The sequence below is a fragment of the Corvus hawaiiensis genome, chromosome 1 (assembly GCF_020740725.1).
Source record: "Corvus hawaiiensis isolate bCorHaw1 chromosome 1, bCorHaw1.pri.cur, whole genome shotgun sequence".
NCBI classification, from domain to species: Eukaryota; Metazoa; Chordata; class Aves; order Passeriformes; family Corvidae; genus Corvus; species Corvus hawaiiensis.
In genome coordinates this window covers 65,437,757-65,461,191 of record NC_063213.1, presented here as the reverse complement: position 1 = coordinate 65,461,191, position 23,435 = coordinate 65,437,757, and the positions used below count along the sequence as shown (strand labels likewise).

General features: G+C 40.8%; 1 protein-coding gene across 2 annotated transcripts; it reads right to left on the bottom strand.

Moving 5' to 3' along the window:
* Window positions 1-4,921: 4,921 nt before the first annotated feature.
* Window positions 4,922-22,711, bottom strand: TBC1D7 (TBC1 domain family member 7). Of its 2 annotated transcripts, XM_048308980.1 has the most exons (9): window positions 21,218-22,711; window positions 20,642-20,765; window positions 19,844-19,924; window positions 16,846-17,033; window positions 15,077-15,214; window positions 13,311-13,456; window positions 5,990-6,119; window positions 5,492-5,581; window positions 5,081-5,172 (listed from the first exon to the last, which is right to left on the bottom strand). In XM_048308980.1, the coding sequence occupies exons 2-8, from the start codon at window positions 20,751-20,753 to the stop codon at window positions 5,537-5,539; spliced, it is 840 nt and encodes a 279-aa protein (XP_048164937.1). In that variant the 5' UTR covers window positions 20,754-20,765; window positions 21,218-22,711; the 3' UTR covers window positions 5,081-5,172; window positions 5,492-5,536. The 2 variants fall into 2 exon arrangements, with proteins under 2 accessions (XP_048164928.1, XP_048164937.1); XM_048308971.1 differs by lacking the exon at window positions 5,492-5,581 and having other exon boundaries at window positions 4,922-5,172.
* Between the last annotated feature and the right edge of the window lie 724 nt (window positions 22,712-23,435).

Below are 23,435 nucleotides of genomic sequence, written 5' to 3'. Positions count from 1 at the left end.
GTTCAGCACAGCAAGGAAGGATGAGTGGTACCTCAGCTGCTGAAGTGGTACCTGGTACCACCCTAGTGAAGAGCAAATCCAGCAGTCTGCACTAGACACACACAGGCATCCAAAAACCCCACAACCGAACCCCATATGTCACCACAATGCTGCTGGTGCGGGCTGTGCACTGCCAGTGCCAGCTGCCAGAGCCAATGTGCAGCCACCAAGCAGCACCAGCCAAGCGCTGTTGCTGTTCAGCAGAGGGGCTGTTCCTGCACATCCATATCACATACTCCTGTACAATTATTTTTTGTTCCCCTTTTCCCCCAAGTAGCTTCAGTGGTTGCACAGCGTTTCAGGCTGTGACAAGTTGAAGCCTCTGTGTAGTGAAAAGAGGAGGAAAAGCCTTCACAAGAACAACTACATGCCTTCAACAGGCTTGCTGGCCTCCTGCATTAAGTACTGAAGGTGACAGCTTTGCTGAGGCTCTTCAGTGCTTGGAGCTGATGGTGAAAACATTCTGACCCTGAGGAGATGAATGACTCTCAGCATCCTCACTGTAACTGGAAGCTGGGAGCACCTCCCCTCCCCTGACAGATAGAGGCTTCTGATTTCACAAAAATTAAAGATCCATCTACTTTAACTGACCAAATTCTGTCCCTTTGCCTTGCTGATAGGGAAACACAACATGATCAAAACTCTGCTATCAAGCATTTTTGGTTTGCTTCCATCTGGTCAACTTTTCACCTACCTCACAATCCTTGTTTGTGTGTTTGTATGCATTTCTGTTCTGCCAGCCATTGAGTTTGTGGCTAGCCAGTGAGATTTGGGTAAATAAAGTAAACAAAAGTGTAGGTTTTGTCTAAAAACCCCCTTCCCCCACATCAAGCTATGGCTTCCATAGCAGCAGTATATAGTGGTTTATATATGGTAATTTCTGTGCTTTAACAAGAAAAATATTGGGGAGAAAACATTGTACAGGGAACGTGAGAACACAGTCCAATCTCTTGCACTGAGACCTCTACAAAAGGGATGGGTTTTCGCTGTTTTAATGGAAGCATTTCTTAAAAGCAGTCTAAGTGAAGGGATGTGTGTGTCTTCAGTGAAGTCCATGTAATTACTGGCAATCAAATTGCAATCCAATGCCATCTGTAGGCAGGAAATGGAGAAGGCTGGAAAAACATGAATTCTCCATTTAACAGACACACCTGCACAAACAGACTCTGCTGCTTGGCAGTGCCTGGCTAAGAGCCCAGTCCCTTAGCACAGGTGCATGGATTGCTTTGCCATCATCTTCTTCCTCACCTCCATTTCTCCCCTTCGCTCCTCCGATCAAGGTTCCCAGACAACCAAGTCTGAAAACAACAGCATGGCCATGTTCTGGTCCCACCGTCGAGATGGTCTGTGTGGGACGAACCAGCTCCCTGCTCCTGAGCAGTGGGAGCTTCTGGTGCAGCTGTCAGGGCGAGGTGCCAGCGGCACAACACCACCCTCAGGCCACACGGGCCGGCAGTGCCTTCCAATGGTACAAAGCTGCTTACGGAATTCTTCCCCCAAGTGGCAGAATGAACAACAGCTTGGCTCTTACGTAAATTTGTGCCACGGGAGCTGTGGTGTTCAGAAGGACATCAGCTGAAGCTGTCCCATGTGGAGGCCAGGTGATCTCCTGTCCACAGAAATCTGCTGTGTCACTCTTACTTTATGAGCCTCTGAATTACTTTATTTCAGCTGCTTTTGTCTCCATGCTCTCCTGCTTTTCTTTCCATGCAGTCAGGCCCCTTAATAAAGTTCAAATCACTCATCACTTTTCAAGCATCATCCTCTGACATCTGCCATTACTTTGCTTATCTGGAGTTTCCACCACATTTGGACATCAGCTGGAAAATAACTGGTGCGTGCAGCACGGGAGAGCACAGACATGTGGCACCACTCTAAACCTCTCTAGAGAGAAAGTATGGCTTGAGGGAAGAACTGGACCAAATTAAGCTTATTTTTCTTGTTTGCAAAGCGCATGAACATATTTGGCAGGGCAAAGCTTGAGGGGGAGCGCTTTCACTGTCCAAAGTGAATGCTTCAGTGCTGTCTCTGGGGAAAATAAAAAGCAGATGGAAGTAAAAAAAAAAGAAAAAAAACCCAATGCTTACCAGCTAGGTCTAAAGGAACAAGCAAGTGTGTAGCAAGCAGTTACATACTTAGCCATTCAAGGAGAAATTATGTAAATAAAGAATACCTCATTTTCAAGCTTCTCAGGAAAAATTAGTATCAGGTAACTTGTCTTCATGTTCCTCCTGGATGACATAGAAGCTAACAGAAAACAAATAGCAAAGATAAACCCTTCCTCACCTTATTTAGCCAAGGATTTCAGTGGGAGGCTCAACTATGTGCAACATCAAAACATTCTGTGTTAGGAACTACTAGTCCATAGTAGATAAAGGACCAAACTTGGATTTCCCATTAGAAGTGCCGAGTTGGACACCACCAGTTTAGTTCAAGAGGTCCAAGAACCACTGCTCACAACCAACCCCAGGCTGGTGACAATCACTGCAGGCACAGACCCAGGCTTTCCAAACAGTGGACTCCGCTCCAGGCTAGGACTTTGGAGGTGTCTTGCCTCAACTTTCCCCGGACGATCACATGCTTGGGGCAGTGGAAGCTCCCATTGTGCCATTCTGCTCTCTTGGGAAGCAGGGCTCTGAGCTAAAGCATTATGTTCCACTGGGTGTATGAGCAACTGAGCAATCACCAAAAATTGAGTGTAAGTGAGCCAGGTTCATACTTCCAGTCTATTGGGAATTCAGGGCATTTTCTGCATAAACTGATTCCTTCGTAAATCCACAGCTTAAGTTTGTGAGCGGATCCACTATGAGACACACAAATGCCTCTTACCAGCAGTGAAGGAAGATGGGAGTTAAACCACCATGCACTCCCTTGAGAGTTCCCCTTCTTCAGCATAGCCCACAATGAATGACCTGTGCATTAAAGAAACACTCCTGATCCTTCTTTGTACACGGAACTGAAAAAGCTACACACAAACTTCAGCTGGACATTACAGTGGAGCAGCATTTGGGGATCCATCCAACATATAATGGGATGTTTAAGTAAAAGTGCTGTTGCTTATGTGGAAAAACAAGTATTTTTTTACTCTGAGGATGACCAAGTACAGGTTGCCCAAAGAGGTGTTACACTCCCTCTCCTTGGAGACAGAAACCACATGGACATGCTTGGTCCTTGGCAACCAGCTCCAGGTGGCCCTGCTTGGGCAGGGGGATCAGACCACATGGACTCCAGAAGTCCCTGCCAACCTCAGCCTTTCTGTGATTTTGTAGAAGTTGATCTCTCTCCTCTGTGCAGCTTCAGGCCTGCCTACTGATAGAGAAAGGCTTCTTTAAATTAAAAAAAGCTTCTGGAGCCTTCGGTCAAACACTAATTGGACGAACACTCACTGGCAAGCCTGGAAGCAGTAATGCAGACTGGCATTTCTAATCCAGTGCACCTCTCTTCACAGAATATGAGTTATTGATTCCCTTTCAGGACTGAAACTGCTGAACACCTCCAGTGTCATCGCTGCTTGTTTTTAAATGACCGAGTAATCTACCGTGTAAAGGCCCCAGTGACGCACCCGCACCTTTGGGGTTGTGTGAATTGTGTGCAGCTGGGGGGGAACCTTCACGTGGGCAATCTCTCAGACTGCACCCGTGGCCATTATCTGAGACACTTGTGCACTGCATGTTACACAATGCAGGGCTGCTGGTAACAGAATCTGTGTCTTTCCCGTCCACCCTACCCAGCTCCCGTGCCGGCGCTAGGGAAGCAAGCGCCCATCCAATGTGAACTCAGTGGATTACACTGCAGTGCAGGCACAACAGTGGATTCCAAAGCAGACACAAACACGCTTTTCCTGAACTGGCTGAACTCAGGCATTCCAGTAACACCAACAGCAAGGTCTCAGTATCCATCAGAGATCATCTCCCCAGGACTTTAGGGGTAACCCCAGCTGAGTCCCAGGCTCCCCCACTTAACTTGCTGCAAAGTAAACCTGACCCAGCTTAAAACAAAAGTTTCTAAAGCATTTCAAGTCTGCACGACACCCCGTGCAAGCTGAACACTCTCTCTCAAGTGCAGTGAGCATCCTTGGCACTCAGCAGACAGAGCTGAATCAAATAACAGCTTGAATCAAATAACAGCTAAGCAACACATTTTTATGTACAATTCCATGGTCTATGCAAGAGGTAGAAATAGAATTTTACACTTTTACAAGAAAAACATCAGTTCCCCAGTAAACCTCTATCTATGGCTAATCACTCTACTTTTACGTACATCATGAATTACATTTCTGTACTGAACTTATTTTGAAATCTAAACCAAACAAGAATCAAATTACAACAGCTTCAAGCCGAGCACTCAACAGAAGCAACGGTTATTACTGGGCTGTGATTCTGAATTATATTGGCTCATCTCCCTGATTTTCTCCATACCTGCACAGATCCACTTCTCTAGAATATCTTCCATGAAGAACAAAGGAGATACAGCCATAGAAAGCTGTCTGACAGCTAAAAAGAAAGTATTTTAAAACACTTCGGAAAAGGATGTCACCCTGGTCATTGTGATGTCCTGTACCTCAGATTTGGGAAGCTTCATTTACCTGAAAATTTACAGTGTTAATAGAGTACAATTACATTTCTAACAAAAGCATGCTTGTTCACCACCCAGCAGGCTGACATTCAGCAAATTCACCGTACAAACACATCCAGGTAGTAACTGGTTATATCTAGTATAAGCTGGCATACTGCAACATTTTAAAATTACAAGTAAATCTATTTACCTTGCTTCAAGAGTTAGGTTTACTTCTGCAAAAGCAAGAGAGCACACTGTGCAATCAAAATACTGTAGCTGGATGATCAATTAACACTTCAGACATCATCAACCACCACTAAGTATCTTCATTCCACCTGTATTTATTGAAAAATATTTACATATTGGTTACCATGCTTTGATAGCATCTTTACACGAAAGGGTTAATGAAGAACATCACACTAGGATGGTAAAATGTCTTTTCAAAAGTCTTTTTTTTTTTTCCCAAGCTGTCACAAGCCAAGAGAGCTCTCAGACTGAGTGTGCTGGAGTCCCGCAGTGCGTGCGCCACAGATCCACGGCTTTGCTGACAATGGCGTCGGTATTGTCCTGAGGAATCTACAAAAGATCAAGGCAAGGTGCCTGGTCAGGGCACTCCATTTAGACTGTTTAATTTAAAATAAAGATTTTCAATTTCCAGTTTAGATTTTATCTCTTTATAAAAAAGAAAACAAAACTAGAATCCCATCTCCCTGTCCTCCCATCCCACCATCCCTCAGTCCTGCACACACCATATTACAGCCAGGTTTTGGACAAAAAGCTTTTATTTCCAAAATGCTGATAAGCAGCCAGGCATCTCACAGTTCCCATATCCCTGACACCCGGCATAACTCACACTGGCCATCCATGACCACAAACTGTATCTCATTTAACTCACCTGGGTTACACTGGGACCCTACAGCCCTGCTGAGATGGCTCGTTACTATTCCGTGTCAGGAAGGCTCAGGGTCAGGTTCATGATCCCATGCTCATGTCAACAGAACACTGCTTGAGTCTACAGATTTGCACTCAGGCAAGAAGCAAAAAACATTGCCAGAAATCAACCCTTCTAAGAAACCTCCAGAAAACTTAACCTAACCTGACCTGCACTTACTTTCACAGAAAAACCCTGTAGTATCACAAGGAATGTTAATTCTGTACAGACATAGATAATACATTCCCTAAGCCTAAAAAACATTTCATTCTATGGAAGCCTTACCTCCTGATAGAAGAAGTTATTATTCTCATTGCTGTGCATTCTCCCTTCACCTTGATACTGCTAGACTGTTCTCAGTAATGTAATAATATCTTTGGCACATCTGCAGCAGGCAAGCAATTCAGGCTGAAACAGTTATAAGCTATAAAAGGTAATGCAAAGCATAATTAGAGTACTTACGTTTTCCAAAAACTGTGTGATCTTTTCTGCAGTATTCAGTGCTATTATCTTCATTTTAAAGGTTAATAATATTTCCACAGCAACAAAAACAAGAATCTTGCAGGATCCACTAATAACTTTGTCCCAAACTCTAAAAGAAAAGTGAAAAGGAATCACTAAACATTACTGCAGTGCTTATCTGCTTATTTCTCTGCTAGAACAGCATTTGTACAACCATCTCTATCCAGATTATTTTTCTGAAGAAAAGCAACATATTGAATTATTCAGGTCAGGATAAATAGAAGACATTTTATCAACTCCTCAATCTGTACAGAGCAGAGGGATGGCAAGCAGTAATTGGTATGTACTGATACGGTGTGTTGCTGTTTAGAAATTGAACCGTTTACAAGCTCAAGCACAAAAAGCAAATCTTGGCTTAATAGCCTGGACTGTAACAACTACAGCGTGTAGTAAAGGTGAGAATTTTTGCTAGTGCAAAAAAAAAGAAATTAACTTCATTAGCATGCTTAATAAAGATACTCTTCAAACAGCTAACTTGCTAAAAATTCAAAGCTATGTAAGACTGAGCTATTACATCTCAAGCAGGTTAATATTCCAGGTCATTACTGTATGAGATACAATTATGACCTAACAGCAGGATGTAATCCATGATGTTTAAATTAGACAGAAGGAACAACTATTACATCTTCCAATCCATCCCACTGTGCACAGACACTCTCAGAAATACTTAAGCACTCCTACCTCTCATGTGAAACTGTACCTGGACCTCACAGTTTTAAGAAAACCTGAAGGGCAGGCCTGCAAAGGCTTCAGCAACAGAACTTGGATGAGTATTAAAATGGATCATCTCTACCAAAACAGCCTGCAACAATTTGAAATCGTTCTTCATCCAGCAGCTCTCTCTCAGGCCCAGCTCAACAGACTCAGGATGAAAGACCACACAAAACAGTGTGAAACCATCTGTCAGATGGCAGCTTTTATGGGCTCACATTATTTTTAGTTCTTGAATTTTAAGAGCTGTGTCAAAAAGAGTTTCTGAGGATTACAGTTCTTGCCCCTTCTGGGCACTTGTTCAAAGTATTTCTCCTTCCAAATAAAAACATGGGGGAATAAATATCACACACTATCCTCCGTAATTTCTGAATACAGTAACGCTAACTGAAAAACATCTTCGGCGGCCCATCTATAAATTTGGATCTATGGGTGTGCTCCTTCCAGGGACAACCCAATTTTCGTATGACCTCTCTCAGAAGAATTTGCCCTTGAGCCCAGAGTGCCAGCAGAGCACAACACAGGCACAACACAAACTTTGACAGCTGAAATGAAGTGTAGGATCACACTTTTACACAAGGAGTTAAGAGGGGAGGCCCCAGCCGAGAGCCATGATGATGATGAAGGGACCATGGCATCTCTCCTATGAGGAAAGGTGAGAGAGCTTGGACTGCTCAGCCTGGAGAAGAGAGGGATCTGGGGAATCTCATCAATGTATACAAGTACCTGAAGGGAGAGTACAAAAAGGGTGGAGCCAGGCTCTTTCCAACCATGCCCAGTGAAGGGACCTGAGGCAACAGGCACAAACTCAAACACAGGACTAGATTTTAACTTATAATGAAGAAAGGAGGAAAAGAATGTGTAACATCCTCAGCACTATTCTGAAAGTAAAAGGAAACAAAAAACCCACATGGACAGATAAAGAAAAAAAAAGGCACAGCCAGTTTCTTTCCCCCTTGCAATTTAGTTTTAATTCCCTGTCTCACTATGATTAAACTATTAGTACAATTCCCCCAGGGACAGGAACGACACAGAATCCAAGATCAAAATCTTACTGCTTCATTTGTGATTCAAGCATCCCAGGAGAAATGATCACTGCAAATATTACACTGCTGTTGAAGTCAGGTCTAGGAAGCTTTAAGCAAGGACATGAGAAAACTGAAACAACAATTCTGTTCAACACTGTACAGGTCACCCCTGTTTACTCCTAGAACATTTTCCTCCACAAACACATCTGTTTAGAACCCAAGAACAACTTCTCCATCTATTTCATGTGCATCAGAACTATAATTATGAGTGACAATTATAGAGAGTAGCAGATCTCAGAAACAGGAAATCATTTTTAAAGTTCATATCAAAGCTCATGTTAATTTGAAAACAAACTTACTCATCCTATTATAAAATATCCAGTCTTCTTTCATTATTTTGCTTCCAATCCTTCTGACTTCAGTCTCCATAATTACATTAGGTTACATGCTATGCTCAGAAAACACTCTATTGTTTTCCTGCATTATTCAGTCTGATTCCAGAACAAATGTTTTAACAATGGCAAAACAGATGCAGTATCTAAATCACCAGTGCCTTAACAAATTTTGGAAGATGCTGCACAGAAAAGTGAGTGAGATGTCAGCACTAACCAGCTGTGTCTACTGCAATATTTTTTCCCTTAACATTTCCAGCTATTGTTACTCTTAGTACAACTCCACCAGTGACAATAATCAGGAATGACTGTGCAACACTGTGATCAACAGTCACCACCTTGTCTGTACCAGCAGAGCCAGGAACAACAACATAGACTGTGTCAAAAATGGAAAAAACACACAGCAGTTTCAAGGAAACAAATTTTCTGATGATCCTCTTCTCATACAGCAATCTTTATACACTGTAAATCTACTGATGGTAACAGGTGTCCTGCTTTTACTCTATGAATAATAGCAATCATTTAAAGTCAAGTTTACTGCTAGAGACTGCAACTCTTTACCCATTCTTTGATACTCTTAGAGAGGGGGAAAGTATAAGAGAAATATCATGAAACTGTGCCTACAGCCCTAATCAGGAATGCAGAAAAATAAACACGTGTTCTGAATGAAATTCACTGTTTTGTGTGACTATCATCCTCCATGAAATACAACTATTCAATTTACCACAGGAACACTCTTGTAGGTGTTTCTTGAACAGTGAAGCAGTACTGACAACCACAAGGAAAAATAAAAATAAATAGGAAGTTATAAAGGCAAAGAGCGTGCCAAGGATTATGCAAAAGAAACCATTTACTTTTCACTGAGCTTCTTCTGTAGACAAGATACGCCTCACTCTGTGTGCACCTGTGTGTGAAGGGATGCCATTCTCCAGGCACTTTCTGAGCTTCCTGCACCACTACAATGCAGTAATATACAAGAGGCATCCCAGCATTGCTGCTCTCTTTTTCTGAAATATTACCATTGATGTCACAGCTTTTCCCTACGCTGCAGGGTAAACACACTCAACTTTATTTCCTGGTTCTGGTCCTCCAGTCATATCCAGGCAAGAGATACCTAAAAGGAACCAACGCTTTCTCCTCTGCCTGCAGTTCAAGTGTCCTTCCAGAGGTAACTGGGCATGGAGGGACACGATGAGGCTCACAGAAATCTCACCCTGATCTCATATCATGATCTTGTGCCCATCCATTTGCAGACCTGAAAAGCAGCTCAGTGAGACAAACAGAATTAAGTCTCTCTGTAGTAGCAACCCACATGTACATTCTTATGCCCTCCTGCTCCACAGTAAAATTAAGGCATTTTCCATATTTCTGTTGTTTCTATTAAGAAATCACTTACATTTTGACAACTAAATGTAATTTATGCAGGGCATGGAGATCACAGATGTAAAGCCACAAAATTATATTAATACATGTGGTAGTGCCAGTTTGAAGTAATAAGATTTCAGGAGAATGACCAAATACTTTGCCACTAGCAAGTCGTCAGAGACTAATAACCTAACACCACCCAGCTAATGCCAAGCCTTCAGTGCAGAGTACAAACAACAGTAGTCAGGGGCCTGATACGGGATTGGCATCATTAGGCCGTAAAAAATGCCTGGCTCATTCACAATTAAAACTGCAGAGCTGCACTGCTTCTGCTGGATCATGTGGGGTGACAGTGCAGATCAAACCGGCAGCCAAAGTGCCATTTTGCCTGTAGAGCTGAAGCCACAAACAGGATCCCAAGCTTTAAGAGCAGGGATCTCCAGCTGAGGGCCCACACAGCACCACTGGAAAGCTTTCCACTCATGGGCTTACCAAACAAATGAACAGATATGCTGCTGCACGAATCAAGCAAACAGGGCAATGAGGAGTATGAAAACAAAGGCGTGATCCAGTTCTCTCCCTGTCTCAGAGAGAAGTACACCTTTCTGTGCCTCTCAAACCTGTGCTACAGGCTCGTTCATCTCCCAGGGAGCACCCTGTCTATATTCCAGGTGGGATACAGAGTCTTTGAAATGGCCAGTCTGCTCCTCTCTTCTACCAATGTGACAACTTCTTAAAGTTTGTTAAGAAGCTCATCACAGAATATGCCAAGTGTATTAGACACTGCATAAGCCCAAAGGAAAAGTCTCCCCATGAAACCTGTCTGAATGTATTTTCCAAGCCCGTTTAAATTAAACTGATGCATAACTTTTACCTATGGTCTAACTCGAAGTGTGCTATAGAATAGTATTTATACTGAGTGACAATGCCTGTCAGGTATTGGCATTGTGCAACTTCATCTCACCATTATCAGGTAAATTTCTGCACAGCACATACAAGTCTTGTACACCTTAGAGGAAAACAAACAAAAAACCAAACCCATGAAACTTAGATTAAGCTGCTTGGCAGAAAAGACTACAGATCATAGAAAGGAAGCAGCCTCTCTAAAAAGTACAGTGCTAAATCATAAGTTAGATCATAAAAGACTGTGTTCAGATAATCTCTCACTTGACAAGAAAGTAAGCAAAATTCACAGGAGAACTGGAGACCTTCAAACCTCAGCAGTTACAACACTGACATTTGGATGCATTTCAGATAAGCACTGGGGCTCCTAGATCCTAATCCAAACCAAATCTCCAAGCATTAATTAAGTTCATCTGTCACATACTACCCATGAAGTATGTTATTTCCTCAGCGAATAAGGCCATTATGATTACAACTGAATAATTCAGAAACCTAAACTGCCAAGAAAAAGTGCACTTTCATCATGTTCCCACAAGAACTGCTGGGAAAAGGGATTGTTCTGCCGTCAGAAGTACCAACACTGAAATTTGTTTTTACTTCAGAGTGATACAAAAAGCCAGTATTTTGACCTTTTCCAGGGGGAAAAAAAGTATTAAAAAATTCCAAGTAATCAAAATATTCTATTTCAGTAAGGTAAAATAGTATATGGGAATGCTAAAGATGTATACTGGTTAGACAAAATATTTTATATAAATAAAACTGATTCAAAATGGTAGATATTTGAAACCAAATATTCTGGCAAGATGAAATACAAAATTAAAATTCTTCATCTAGATTTTTCCTTTTACACCATCAGGATGACACATCTCCAATAAAATTTTCAATTTTCAACAGAAATTTTAAAAAAAACCCTCATCTTCCAAGAGCAAATCTGCTCTGATACAAATTCCTCTTTCAGCTCTTGTCCACAGCCATAAGATCCAGTAGCAACACTGAACCACATGAGCTCTAAACTGTAACAAACATCCTATACTATGCATGCTTACATAATTTCTGTAGTCACAGAAGTACTAAAAGCTTTCAACCACCCCATCACAGACAATCACTACACAGACAAGACTATTTTGGAGCCTTATAGGTGCTTGATGAGAAGAACTTGCCATGTAACAATTATCGTGTTGCACCTAAAGGTCTCTATCCTTCACAAAATGGTTTTTCTCTCAAACATAATCCTTAACAACAGTAAAACCTACAGAACCTCAAAGACCATGGTCCAACAAGAGCAGAGAGAATGATTTCTAATCTTACCGCTTGTTCCCTAAAATCATCTTACTCTTATAAGGGTAAATAAAACATTTTTAAAAGCAGCCATTTTCCATTTTCCTCCACGGAACATGAAGTCCCAGATAAACAAACAAACACTGCATCCACTATTCAGATTATGACCAACTTTACCACCATAAAAGCATTTTCTACAAAGCAATTTACAAAGCACTGTTTCCATGCTAGGTTCCTATTTTTGCCACTGAAATCCTGTGATTCCCTCAAAGTAAAACTTCCCTTGAACATTGTTGGTTCTCAAAGTTTTCAGACAGCTGAAAATTACACCATTGTTTTCTTTGTGCCACATCCTGTTCAGCTATCAGCAACTCTTATTAATGCAAAAAGATGTTTCTCTACATTGAGCCTGAATTTCCTGCTTTCCAAGAGTTCTCAGGCAGCAGAATTAGAGAAATCACACAAGCTTCATTTCAAAAGCCCTTCAGTGAAGTGTCATGCACAAGGATTTTTCCCTTCTAAAAGCTCAACATCCTATTTCTAACTGTAGAATCCTGATAATAATCCACTATTTCATTAATTTTGTAATATTAAAGTTGCCCTAGTATTTTTAAAATAAACATTCTGTCATGGTTTAACCCCAGCCAGCAAACGAGCACCAGACAGCCACCCATTTAATATACCCCCCAGTGGGATGGGGGAAGAATTGGAAGGGTAGACGTAAGAAACAAATTTGTGGGTGAAGAAAAAAAAGTTTCATAATTAAAATGAAGTAATAATTTCAAAGAATTGTAAGGAAGAGAAGGAAAACATAACAAAGAGAGGAAAATAAAACCTGAGACAAGCGATGCAACTGAGAACAGTTGCCCACCACCCCAACTGATGGCCAGCAAGTCCCCAAGCAAGTGCTCCCACCTGCCAACCTCTTCCCCAGCTTAATTGCTGAGCATGACTCCACATGAAATGGGATATCCCTAGGGTCAGCTGGAGTCAGCTGTCCAGGCTGTGTCCCCTCCCAGGCAGTCCTCTTGTGCACCCCCAGCCTCCTTGCTGGTGAGGAGCAGAATGATGCTGTGTAAGCGCTGCTCTGCAGCAACTAGAATATCCCTGTGTTCCAAAACACAGCCCTATACCAGCTGCTCTGAAGAAATTTAACTCTATCCCAGCCAAAACCTGTACACATTCCCAAAATCTTTTTCATCTAACACTAACACAGCATTACAATCACTCCCTAAGCACAGATTTTTGTTAAAAAGCCCAAAAACTGACTACTATTCAGCTATGTAACACTGACAGAGGGTTTGGAGTTCTACATCCTAGGAGGCACTAAGTGTCTAACAGAATGAGCTGGTATACTCAGCTCCATTCTTTTTATTTTCAGTGGGTGAAATGATCACACAGAGATTGATTATCTTGCATCAGTAACAAGGGGAATTAAATCCAATTTTATAATTTCCAAGTTAGCAAGAAAGTTAACACCATAATCTTACAGATAAAGTATGGAAAGCTCTTTTCCTGCTAGTGATGACAAAAAGCTGAAATTACTATGCAGTTACAAACAGAAAGAAAAGAGAAAGAACTTGCCTCTGTAAACTGGACTCAGGTAAACATCCTGCAAAACACTTTTTAAACCAAAGATCGTACGGGAGTTTGCTCATTGCAGCACATGCTTTCAGATGCATCAGTAGTCTGTTATCTTCAATGTTCAAATACTGCTCCAGAATTTTTGGCTGAAAAAGAATTAGAAAATTTTAGATAACTCACATCAGAATACCTTCATAGTTAATGCACACTGTAAGACAAGCACTGCCTTAAAAATTCAACTGGCATAAAACAACATTAAAATAATGTACCTTCATCGTTTTAAGTGCTCCAAAATACGGGTGTTACTGGCTTTTGCAATTAACTAATTATGTACTTAACCAAAGAAACAACCTCAGCTTCCTTAAATTGCTGACCACTAGCAGAACTTCCAAGATATGCAGTATTCCCTACTGCAGGGAGGTGTTTCAGAGCGTAAGGCAATGCAGAGATTAAACACACACTAATTACTGCTACCTTCACAAGTAAAATTGAGTTTCATGCACCTCAAACCTAATCGCCTTAGCACACATCAAAAAAATTCTACACACAATGCAGCAAAACCCAAAAAATCCATTTTGAGAGCAAATCCCTGTGCAACCCATTAAAAGCTGGACACTGATTGTTTAAAAACCAGAAGTATTTAAAGCATAAACAAGTAGATAATTTTCTCATCTTGTTTAAATTTTAATGTAACACAATACACATTATTATAAATTCTTGAGTACCTTTATGCTTTCTGTCATAGTTAGGCAAACTGCTAAGGACTTCAGCTGTCAAAGGCAGGAAACATTTCCTTTGCCCATATTCTCACCTGAGTCTTGGTACATTGTTTGTATTATAAAAAAACCCAACAAAACAACCTAGGGAGGGAGACGCTTGGCACTCTTCACATAGTACAAACACACACCTTCTTTACAAATACTCCTTTTGAACTGCTATAGTTGAATGTACCACTCACAGAAACAGGAGGTAGGTTTAAAAACTGTTTCTTAGTTCAAAAAGAATTAACAAGGGCAGGCATAATTTTCCACAACAAATTTCTATTCAGCAATTGCTGGTGCACATGTACTAGATACTTTTACCTCAGAGGATATTGTTAACTAAAAGCTCCTTATCTTTTAAGGCTATTTGATGAATTACAAGAGCTTTCATAATTTTGGTAAGTACGCATTACAATCAAACTTTAATTTTATAAATCAGTAAGACAGAAATTCAAAATGAATATTCTATGATGGTGTTTAAATGATCAGTGCTAAAAGGAAACTACTCCACTTTTTATTATAACCTAATTTGCAATATACTGTTTCTCTAAAGATAGAGTACCCTGCTCCATTTATAAAGTAAAACAACTGTGCTTTGTCTATCATCCAATGAGCAGCATATGGGTGCCAGAGATGCAGCCTAAAAAGTAGCAGATGTACATCAAGATGTTCTTAACTTTTGGCATTTTTAATTCTTTAAAGAAAATTCTTAAGTGACCAATTTGTGAGACATATAATTCAACTAGATACAATGTAACCATTAGACAACCTAAAAAAAGGTAATTGAGGATTACCATGTAGCAAACAAAAACAATTTCTAATGTTACATTAGACAGGACAGCACAATCCTGCGTGCAAAAAGCACTCCTCCCTTATTCTCAAAACAGCTGGTGGAACAGAATCCAAGGGTGTCACCTCTGGTGTTCCAATTGTCTCCCTGTATTAATGCTTTCTATGATTGCCTCTCCTCGCAAAAGTTAAAAAACAAAGGTGTTTTTTCCATACCAGTTGTTGTAATGAATCTTTGTGCTTGCTGTTCAGCTGATTCACAAAGCAACTGACAAGCCAATAGCATTCTATAGGATCCTCCACCATTTCCTCCATTGCTTTAGCAATAGCAAGAAACACTTCATCTTCAGGTTCCTGAAAAACAAAGCCAAAAAAAGTGAACTACACAGAAGTATTGGACTATTCTAATTTAAAGTATTCATATATTCCTTTTCTCTGTTATTCAGGGAAAAAAAAAACAGGAATCAATGTACACGAAGTGCTGTTCTGACACTCCTAAACAAGACATTGGGCAGCAGCTGCATGATGATGGCAGGTATCTATTGAAACAGAGCAAGTAAGACTTGTCTTGCTTTTAAAACCAAAACACACTTCAGTATATGGAGAGTCTTAAATACTACTGGGATATGTCTCTCACACAGACTGCTGCAATATACACATACCCCTACTTGAACTCTCTGCATTCAGATGCACAAAACACTCGGTAGACTTCCGTTTGTTACCCAAACATTTCAAAATATTTACATCATTCTGACATCTCTTTATCTCCCTCTGCCTCTACAATAAAACACCTGCATTACTATCAAGAGTAACCTCTCCTAAGTTTAAGGGGACAGTGACTGCACTGAAAAGAGAGCAAATGCTTTCTGCAGCAGCAAAACAAACCTGAGTTACAAGGCTAATGACTGTGGCTCTGCTAAACACCATCGCTGTGAAACCTCACCACAGCCCTGAGAGCAGCTCTGAGATGCACTGACAAAACACTTGCTCAGAAGGCAATACTGCTCTAGAAGGGCAGAATCTTCAGTCCACTGTATCACATGCCAAGACCAAGGAAAATTCTCTGCTGGAAATTTGCAGGGTAGGATGGCCACCTTCCTAGGAAACGGTAAAGGTATGAAAACATTCCCTCCTCTGACAAGAGAACGCTGCATGTAATCCTCCATTTCAAAATATTACAGTATTTTCCATATTAACTTAAACTTTTTTTTTTAATTTTGAACTTTTCTTTAAGTACTTATGTCAAAATTTGTGATTACAGATGAAAAATTACAAATTAAGCTGGGCTAGAGTGAATATGGATAAATTAACATTAACTAGAGGAAGAAATCCACTTAGAAAGCTCTGTGGCTCCTTTAACCATCTCCTATTTCATGGAGGCTTACACGAAAAGAACCACACATTGTTTTTATCATCACACTTCCAACTTACCATCACAACACAGCCTTGTTTAACCATATGGGTGTACACTCTGAACTGCAGAGTAGTGCATTACCTGACAGAAGCCCAGGTCAGTTCAGACCAAGATAAAAAGGACGACAGTACACTAACGTCTAGATTTAAAAACAAGTAATTTAAATATTTTATGCAACTTGCTTTAAATCACTGCTTGCACAGGCTCTGAATTATCCTTGTTCCACGACACGTAAGAACCTATGAGCTCCAATGAGATTATGTAATTTTTATTTCAGTGCTATAAAGAAACTGAAGTGCCCTGGAGTACAAAAGGCTTAAAACCTAGCAGGCAAAATGCACAAGAGATTTTAAGGCATGAAATCTTACATAAGTACTTAGGGGAAGAAAAAGAGAAAAGCACTTTGACTAAAATTCCTTATTTTATACTAGTACTTCTCTGTTTTCCATTCACCTTACTTGATTTATTTACAAGCATTTGTGGGGTGACATGCAGTTCAGTTTCTCACTGGTTTATAGTTTCAAGTTCAATAAAGTACTGTATTTAAAAGACTGTTAAAATGACAACTGACCAGTGGAAAAGCTATGTTTCGAGGCAATTTTCCTGATTCCAGTTGATGTATGCGGAGAAAAACATCAACCTGTGGGGTAGAATCATTAATAAATCGAATGACACGAAGAGCATGGTGAATATCCCAGTACTGCTCCTTCCGGTACTTCATCACCAAAGCATGAGACTCATGGTGAGGAGGAATAATTCCTAAAAACAAAAATAAAATAAAGAAAATAATTAAAAGAAAAATATAAACAATGTAAGGAGAATTCTTACTTGTTACTTTTTATACCTATCTAGTTTTCAGTACTGTACTAGTTGTATATTTGTGCCCAGCTTCCATTTATTTTGAAAACAAAGTCAGTGCAGAATGATTTTTATATACATTAGCTGTTCATTTTCTCAAATTCTACATTGTCTGAGATGACAGAGAATATATACATGCAATTAACTAATACAAAGACACTGTAGACTCCAGTATTACTTTACTGCCAGAAAAGTCTTTACTCAACTGTATCACAGATTAATCCTCCCTAAAATGACATTCAAAAACCAGTATCAATCAGTTGAATCAGCTAAAGATTAAAACTTAAGAATGCCACATAGTCATTTGCAAAGTAACATCTGTTATTTTCTTAGCACAACACTAGTATCTTTTCTCGTTTCCTGGGAGAAAAAAAAATCTAAAATAAATAGAAGTATCTAAGTAGAAAGGCAAAGAAAATCACACAGCATCTCCACAAGAGATACTCAACATTTCACTCAATCCTCCCCCTTACTCAAGACTCAATCTTGCCATGCACTGATGTTCATGACAAAACTGTCACAGCCTGCAACAGAAATAAAAACTTACATACACCTAGGCAAAAAAATGTCATTTCCCTATCATTAGTGGAGCAGAATTCTTCCCAGTATAGAAACCCATGAGAACAAAGTATTCTTCAAAAGTCAGCTCTGAAACAAGCTGCCTGCTGCTTTTACCTCCCCTTCAAAGAAAAAAATATTCCTGCCAAGTGTTAAACCACAAAATGGCTGAGTTTAGGAACAAGCACATCAGACAAAAAATTATCTTTTCTTTTCCAGCTGCAAACTTGTCTGCATTTCAAAAGCTGGGACAAAGCAAGACATCTTCCACGATACGCCAAAAGAGAGTCAACATCATAACTGTATGTACACACTGCCAGCTGCTCTCCTCAAACACAGAGGACAACCTTAGGCAGGCAAAAAGAAGCTGAAACAACAGAGGGGTGCCTGGAAACCATCATGAGTCATCCTTGAACAGGAAGGTAACAGAGGCATTGCTGACACACCATGTCACCTGGGACATCAGCAAGCCTTGGTACATGTCTGGGACAGTTTTGTTGACAGGACAGACTTCCTCTTCTTAAATTATTAACATGCAACACCTCTCACCAGACATGGACTGGGCTGTGGTTCCAATCATTTAGGGAAGAGATATTTTGCACTGTCCTTCTCAATACCAGCTTTTCTAACAACTGTTAACACCAAAATACAGCATAAGAAAAGCCCCCCTGTACCTCTGTTCACCCAAGGCATGTCAGAGAATGACAGTACAAATACTTGAAATCATAGAATATCCCAAGTTGGAAAGGACCCACAAGGAACACTGAGTCCCTCTCCTGGCCCTGCACAGGACCACTCCAAAAAATCACACCATGTGCCTGAGAGCATTGTCCAAACACTTCTTGAACTCTGTCAGGCTTGGTGCTGTGACCACTTCCCTGAGGAACCTGTTCCAGTGCCCAGCCACGCTCTGGGTGAAGGACCTTTTTCTGATATCCAACCTAAAGATCCCCTGAGACAACTTCATGCTGTGAAATGAATCACTCTGGGTTTAAAATACAAAATACTTTTAAGAACCAGTATAAGTTTCCATGCAGTTGACTCAGAAGGTGTTTTGTGTTATCATATGATTCACAGATCCTTTATCTAAAACAGCCCAAGTTCTGGCTCTGCAGTGAGCCAAAAATTTGCAAAGAGACTGTATTTTGCTATTATAATTTTGGCTGAAGGATTCTGTACTGAGTCACTTGCCCAAAACTCCTATGCTATATTTCCCACTACTAATATTTCAAAGGATGCTGACTACTTCACTAGTGCCCAGGGTACAATAATCTTTTTAATGGCAGAGGCTTTTATCAAGTAGGACTACTCAGTTCAACGCCAAGAACTTCAAGGGTTGTAAATAGATCTTGCCCCTTCTGTGCACTATTGATTTACTACCTTTGCCGAAAAAAAGGCTTACAAATCCAAATAATCAGGAACATGAAGCCACAACTTTCAAATTTTAGAAAATTGGAGGGGGAAAATAATGAATTAAAAAATTAATATTTTTTTTAAACCCCTCCTGTCTCCAAGTGGACATGACGTTGCATCTAGTCAACCAATGCACTTAACCAGTTAGTGCAAAGTCATTTGTACTTTTTAATTAGTCACCTGACTAGTGCACTTCTAGGAAAATACAATCTATTTATGGTTTTTACAGTTTCTGGGGATACCATTAAATTGTCTTCAGCCTTGTATCTTCTGCAATGGCAAATACAATTCAAAGCCAGAAGCAAAACCATAAGAAACCAAGATTCTGCAGAACATGAGCTTCTCTTTAGAATAAACATGCACTCCATGCTTCATGCAGTTTAAAATTAATCACAACTTTACTTCAACTTAACTGTCTGTTATTTCAGGAACACAACTGACTATCTTATCAGGTATCGATGACTTCTTATAATCCACATTTCAAATCCATTTCATACATTTACTTGGATAATGTTACAAAGTTAAATACAGAAACACACTCTCCTAGGCACATTTCAGCAAAGTTCTCAAAAACTTGTTTTATAATTGCCATTGTATATCTGAGGTGGATACAAAAGTAGGCTAAATATCTATCAGTAGGCAAGGTAGTATGGAATAATCCATGTCATTACTCCTTTAAAGACAAAAAAAAACCCCAAACCAAAGAGAAAAAAGTGCACCTTCCATGTTATACTTCATACCTAGAAGCACTTTCCACACCAGTACACGATACATGGATGGAAGAGGAAACCTCTGACTAAATGTGCAAAGCTTCTCAACATCTGTAAAGAAATAAAAAGGAAAAAAAATCAGGACAAATTTAGATATGATTAATTATAAATAGGTCTGCATCTCTGATCCAGCTAAGTATGACAAACTTTAGCTGCAGATTGAAATCCCCACTTCCATCATTTACTATCAACAAATACTTTCACTGCTTCAAACCAAGAACAGACCGTGCTCTCTAAGTGCGACAATTTTGACAAATACATACGTTGGCCTGACTTACAGTAAAACTACTCCAGGTTTCATCAGGAGGAAACTGTGCCATTTTTATAGGCATTTTCTAAACTGTGTCACTGTCAAAACAATTAAGGCCTTTTTTAAAGGGACAACATTTATCTTTCTGTTCTGTTAGAGATGTGGCACTCCTCAGGGACCAACAGCAACAACATCTTCATTGCTTTGAAGTTAGATGGAATTGACAGCATGAGACGATGCATTCTCAGATTAAAATTGCTTTCCCTAAAAAGCTTTTAGTTTCTTGGGCACAGAGAACGAGAGAAGGGGAAAAAAGAAACAATCAAGCTGACAAATCCATAATAATATTAAAAATCAGATTTCCAGATCTTTGAAAATGAAACGTCTGCTAGCACTAACTGAGAGATTACTACATAAAGATGCAAAACTTAAATGAGTATTAAGCAGATCAGGAAAACATTTTCTATTACTCCCTCCCCAACTCCCAAGAAATAGAGGAAACAGTGAAATCAACTCGCCCAAACGGTCATCTTTTAACAGAATTTCCAGCGACTTCTTTTCTTCAACTCCACGAAACCCCACTTTTTCATAATATACTGAGCGGAAGTTTCTCTGAGAGTCGTCAGCCATGACTGATCCCTTCTGGAAAAACAATTAATTCCTCTGAAGACTTACAAGAATACATTGCTATTGCTTTAAGGTCAAGTAATTTTGCACACTGATAGAAGCTTACTGTCTAAGTTTCTAGAGTATTAATAAACCCTACAGAATATTAAAATCTTCCAGGATTTTTTTTGTCACATACTAACATAAACAATGACAAACGTAATTTAATCTAAACAAGGTCTAAAGATACCAACTTTACAAACAAAACACAGGGATTTTAAAAAATTATCCACATAGCAAATTATGCTAATTTTCAAGAAGTTTTTTTTAAAATTGCTGGAGAAACACTTAACACTTTACACCACACTGTGTACTTCAAAACCAATATAAAAACTACAGTTACGAGTCTGGCAAAATTTTGACTACAAAAACCCTACTCAGGTAGAACTGTTACCCAGGTAAGTAAAATTATTAAGTTTCATACTCACCAGCCAAGGTAATCAGAAGCAAGAACAAGCCAGTGCTGGCCTCAGTGGCACAGGGGTGACCAGGAAGAATAAGGCTGGGTATGTAGGTTTCTTCTTAAGTTGCAGGTAAGAATTAAATGTTCATGTTGTTACCAGCTGCTGTAACAGCCACAGCCTTGAGCTTGTTATTCCAGCGCCAAAACCAAGTAAATGTCTCATCCCCATAGTGGAAACAAAGGTAAATTCCAGTGAGTGCTCTGTGTGTCCTAACAACTGTAAATGACATTTCAATTCAGTTCAACCCTCTAACTATCAATTCTCTCTTCTCTGCAGGCTTGCAAACATGAGATAGTTCTGTTTCCTAACTCAAAGGACAAAGAACAATCTTAACTTTTATATCCATTGACAGCAGCAAAACTTGGAGATTTTTTTTTCCCTCGTGTGTTTGTTAAATAAATCGGTTTTTTCCCTTTTTCACTTTCCTCCGAGGAATTTCTTCCCGAACCTGGTGGGGGAGGGATGGCTGTAACCTGCTTTCTACCAGAGGACATTCAAATTCGGACTTTATTCCGAATTTGTCTCAAACCGGGACAACCTAGCAGGCCTATTTGTGTTCCAAATTATGTCTGCTTTTAGTGCTTTGTAGGATCAGGGCCAAGACAAGACAGCAAAACACAAACCAGCAAACAACTGAATTAGTGCTTTCTGAGATAGGCCAAATTACTTCAAAACCAGAGAAAAAAGAAGTAAGTATTACTTGCAACACATTCCAGCCCTGCACTACCCTTATGAAAATGACTGTGATGGTCAAGTATGGCGCATTTAAGGGTCCAGTGATCACAGCACTCACTGTTTACATTGCAGCCATGTCTAAAAGCAGACTTAAGATGCGATAGACACTCAGCTTTTGAAAATTTCCAGATTCTCATTTACATTTTCAAATTTGAAAAGCTGAATTTATTAAAGGTTGTTTAGAAAAATAATTTTAAAAGAACCCACGTCTAGCCCATACCACTTGTGGAAAGCTGTCAGGAGACACAGAATGGGAATATTAAACATAATTTGAAAAGTAACAGCATGACCTATTAGTCAGGAATACTATTTTAATAATTTTAAACTAGCACTATAACAGCAGTGCATTTTATTTACTCATTGGTAAAAGGAGGAAGATAGTTTATATACTCCCTCACAACTTAGGATTTGTATTTTCATGCTAGACAAACGACCATTGTGCCAATCTTTAAATCTATCTTCAATAAACTGGAAAAAGAAAGGGGGGAAACAAGTCCTTAGCCAGCTCCTTGGAAGTGTGCTGTACAGAAGAGTGCAATTAACTCGTTCTGTCTTCAATTAATGCATTTTCGGCCTCAGTAGAGGCTTCCATGGTATCATTAAGTGTCACGCCAGGTGAAGCAGCAGCAGCGCCGCACAGGCCCGGGGTGCGGAGCCACAGCACTCTGCCGCCGACCGAGGACCCTTCCCTCGCAGGCCCTGCCGGAGGGCCCCCCCACCCGGCCGTACCTCGGGGCTCAATTCCCGGCCTCCGTCACAGTCCCAGAGGAAAACACGGGCACATTTGGGCACGGGATCAAGGCACCCCCGGGAACCCGGACCGCGCCGAGCTCGCCCCGCCGCCCCCCGGCACCTCGGGCAGGCGGGCGCGGCCGGAGCGCGGCGCGGCTGCGGCGCATGCGCGGGCCCGTCCCGCCCCGGCGGCGGGCGGAGCGCTGGGGACGCTCGGGGGCCGCGGGCTCTCCGGCGGGCGTCTCGCAGCCTCTCGGGTTCACGGGGCTCCTCACGCACCCGGCCTGTGCTCCCCGTCACCCCCCGAGCTCAATCCTCTGCCCTCAGAGGGCATCCGTCCCTTAGAGCCGGCTGCCCGCATGGCGCGGGGTGCGCTGAGGGCTGCACCGCGTTCTTGGCTGTAACGCGTGTGCTCGGTGCTTCTGCCCCATCCGTGGTGACTCCTAGGGACGCGTTAGTTAGAGAGACCTCTGGGAAGCGAAGTGCATTTCGCAAAACCAAGGTTTACAGGGGTGCATGGGATCAAAGTACGGGATGATAATTATCCCGCCCCTCAAAACAGATAAAGGACCTACATATCGCTGCCGAAAGCCTCGAAAACCAACCTGTGCTGCTGAAACCTTGGGGCGTCAAACTAGTAGTGTGATTTTGATTCGGGGCTCGGGTTCTTCTGTAGTTGTTGGTGATGCTTATGTTTGAGATCTTGCCAGCCCCT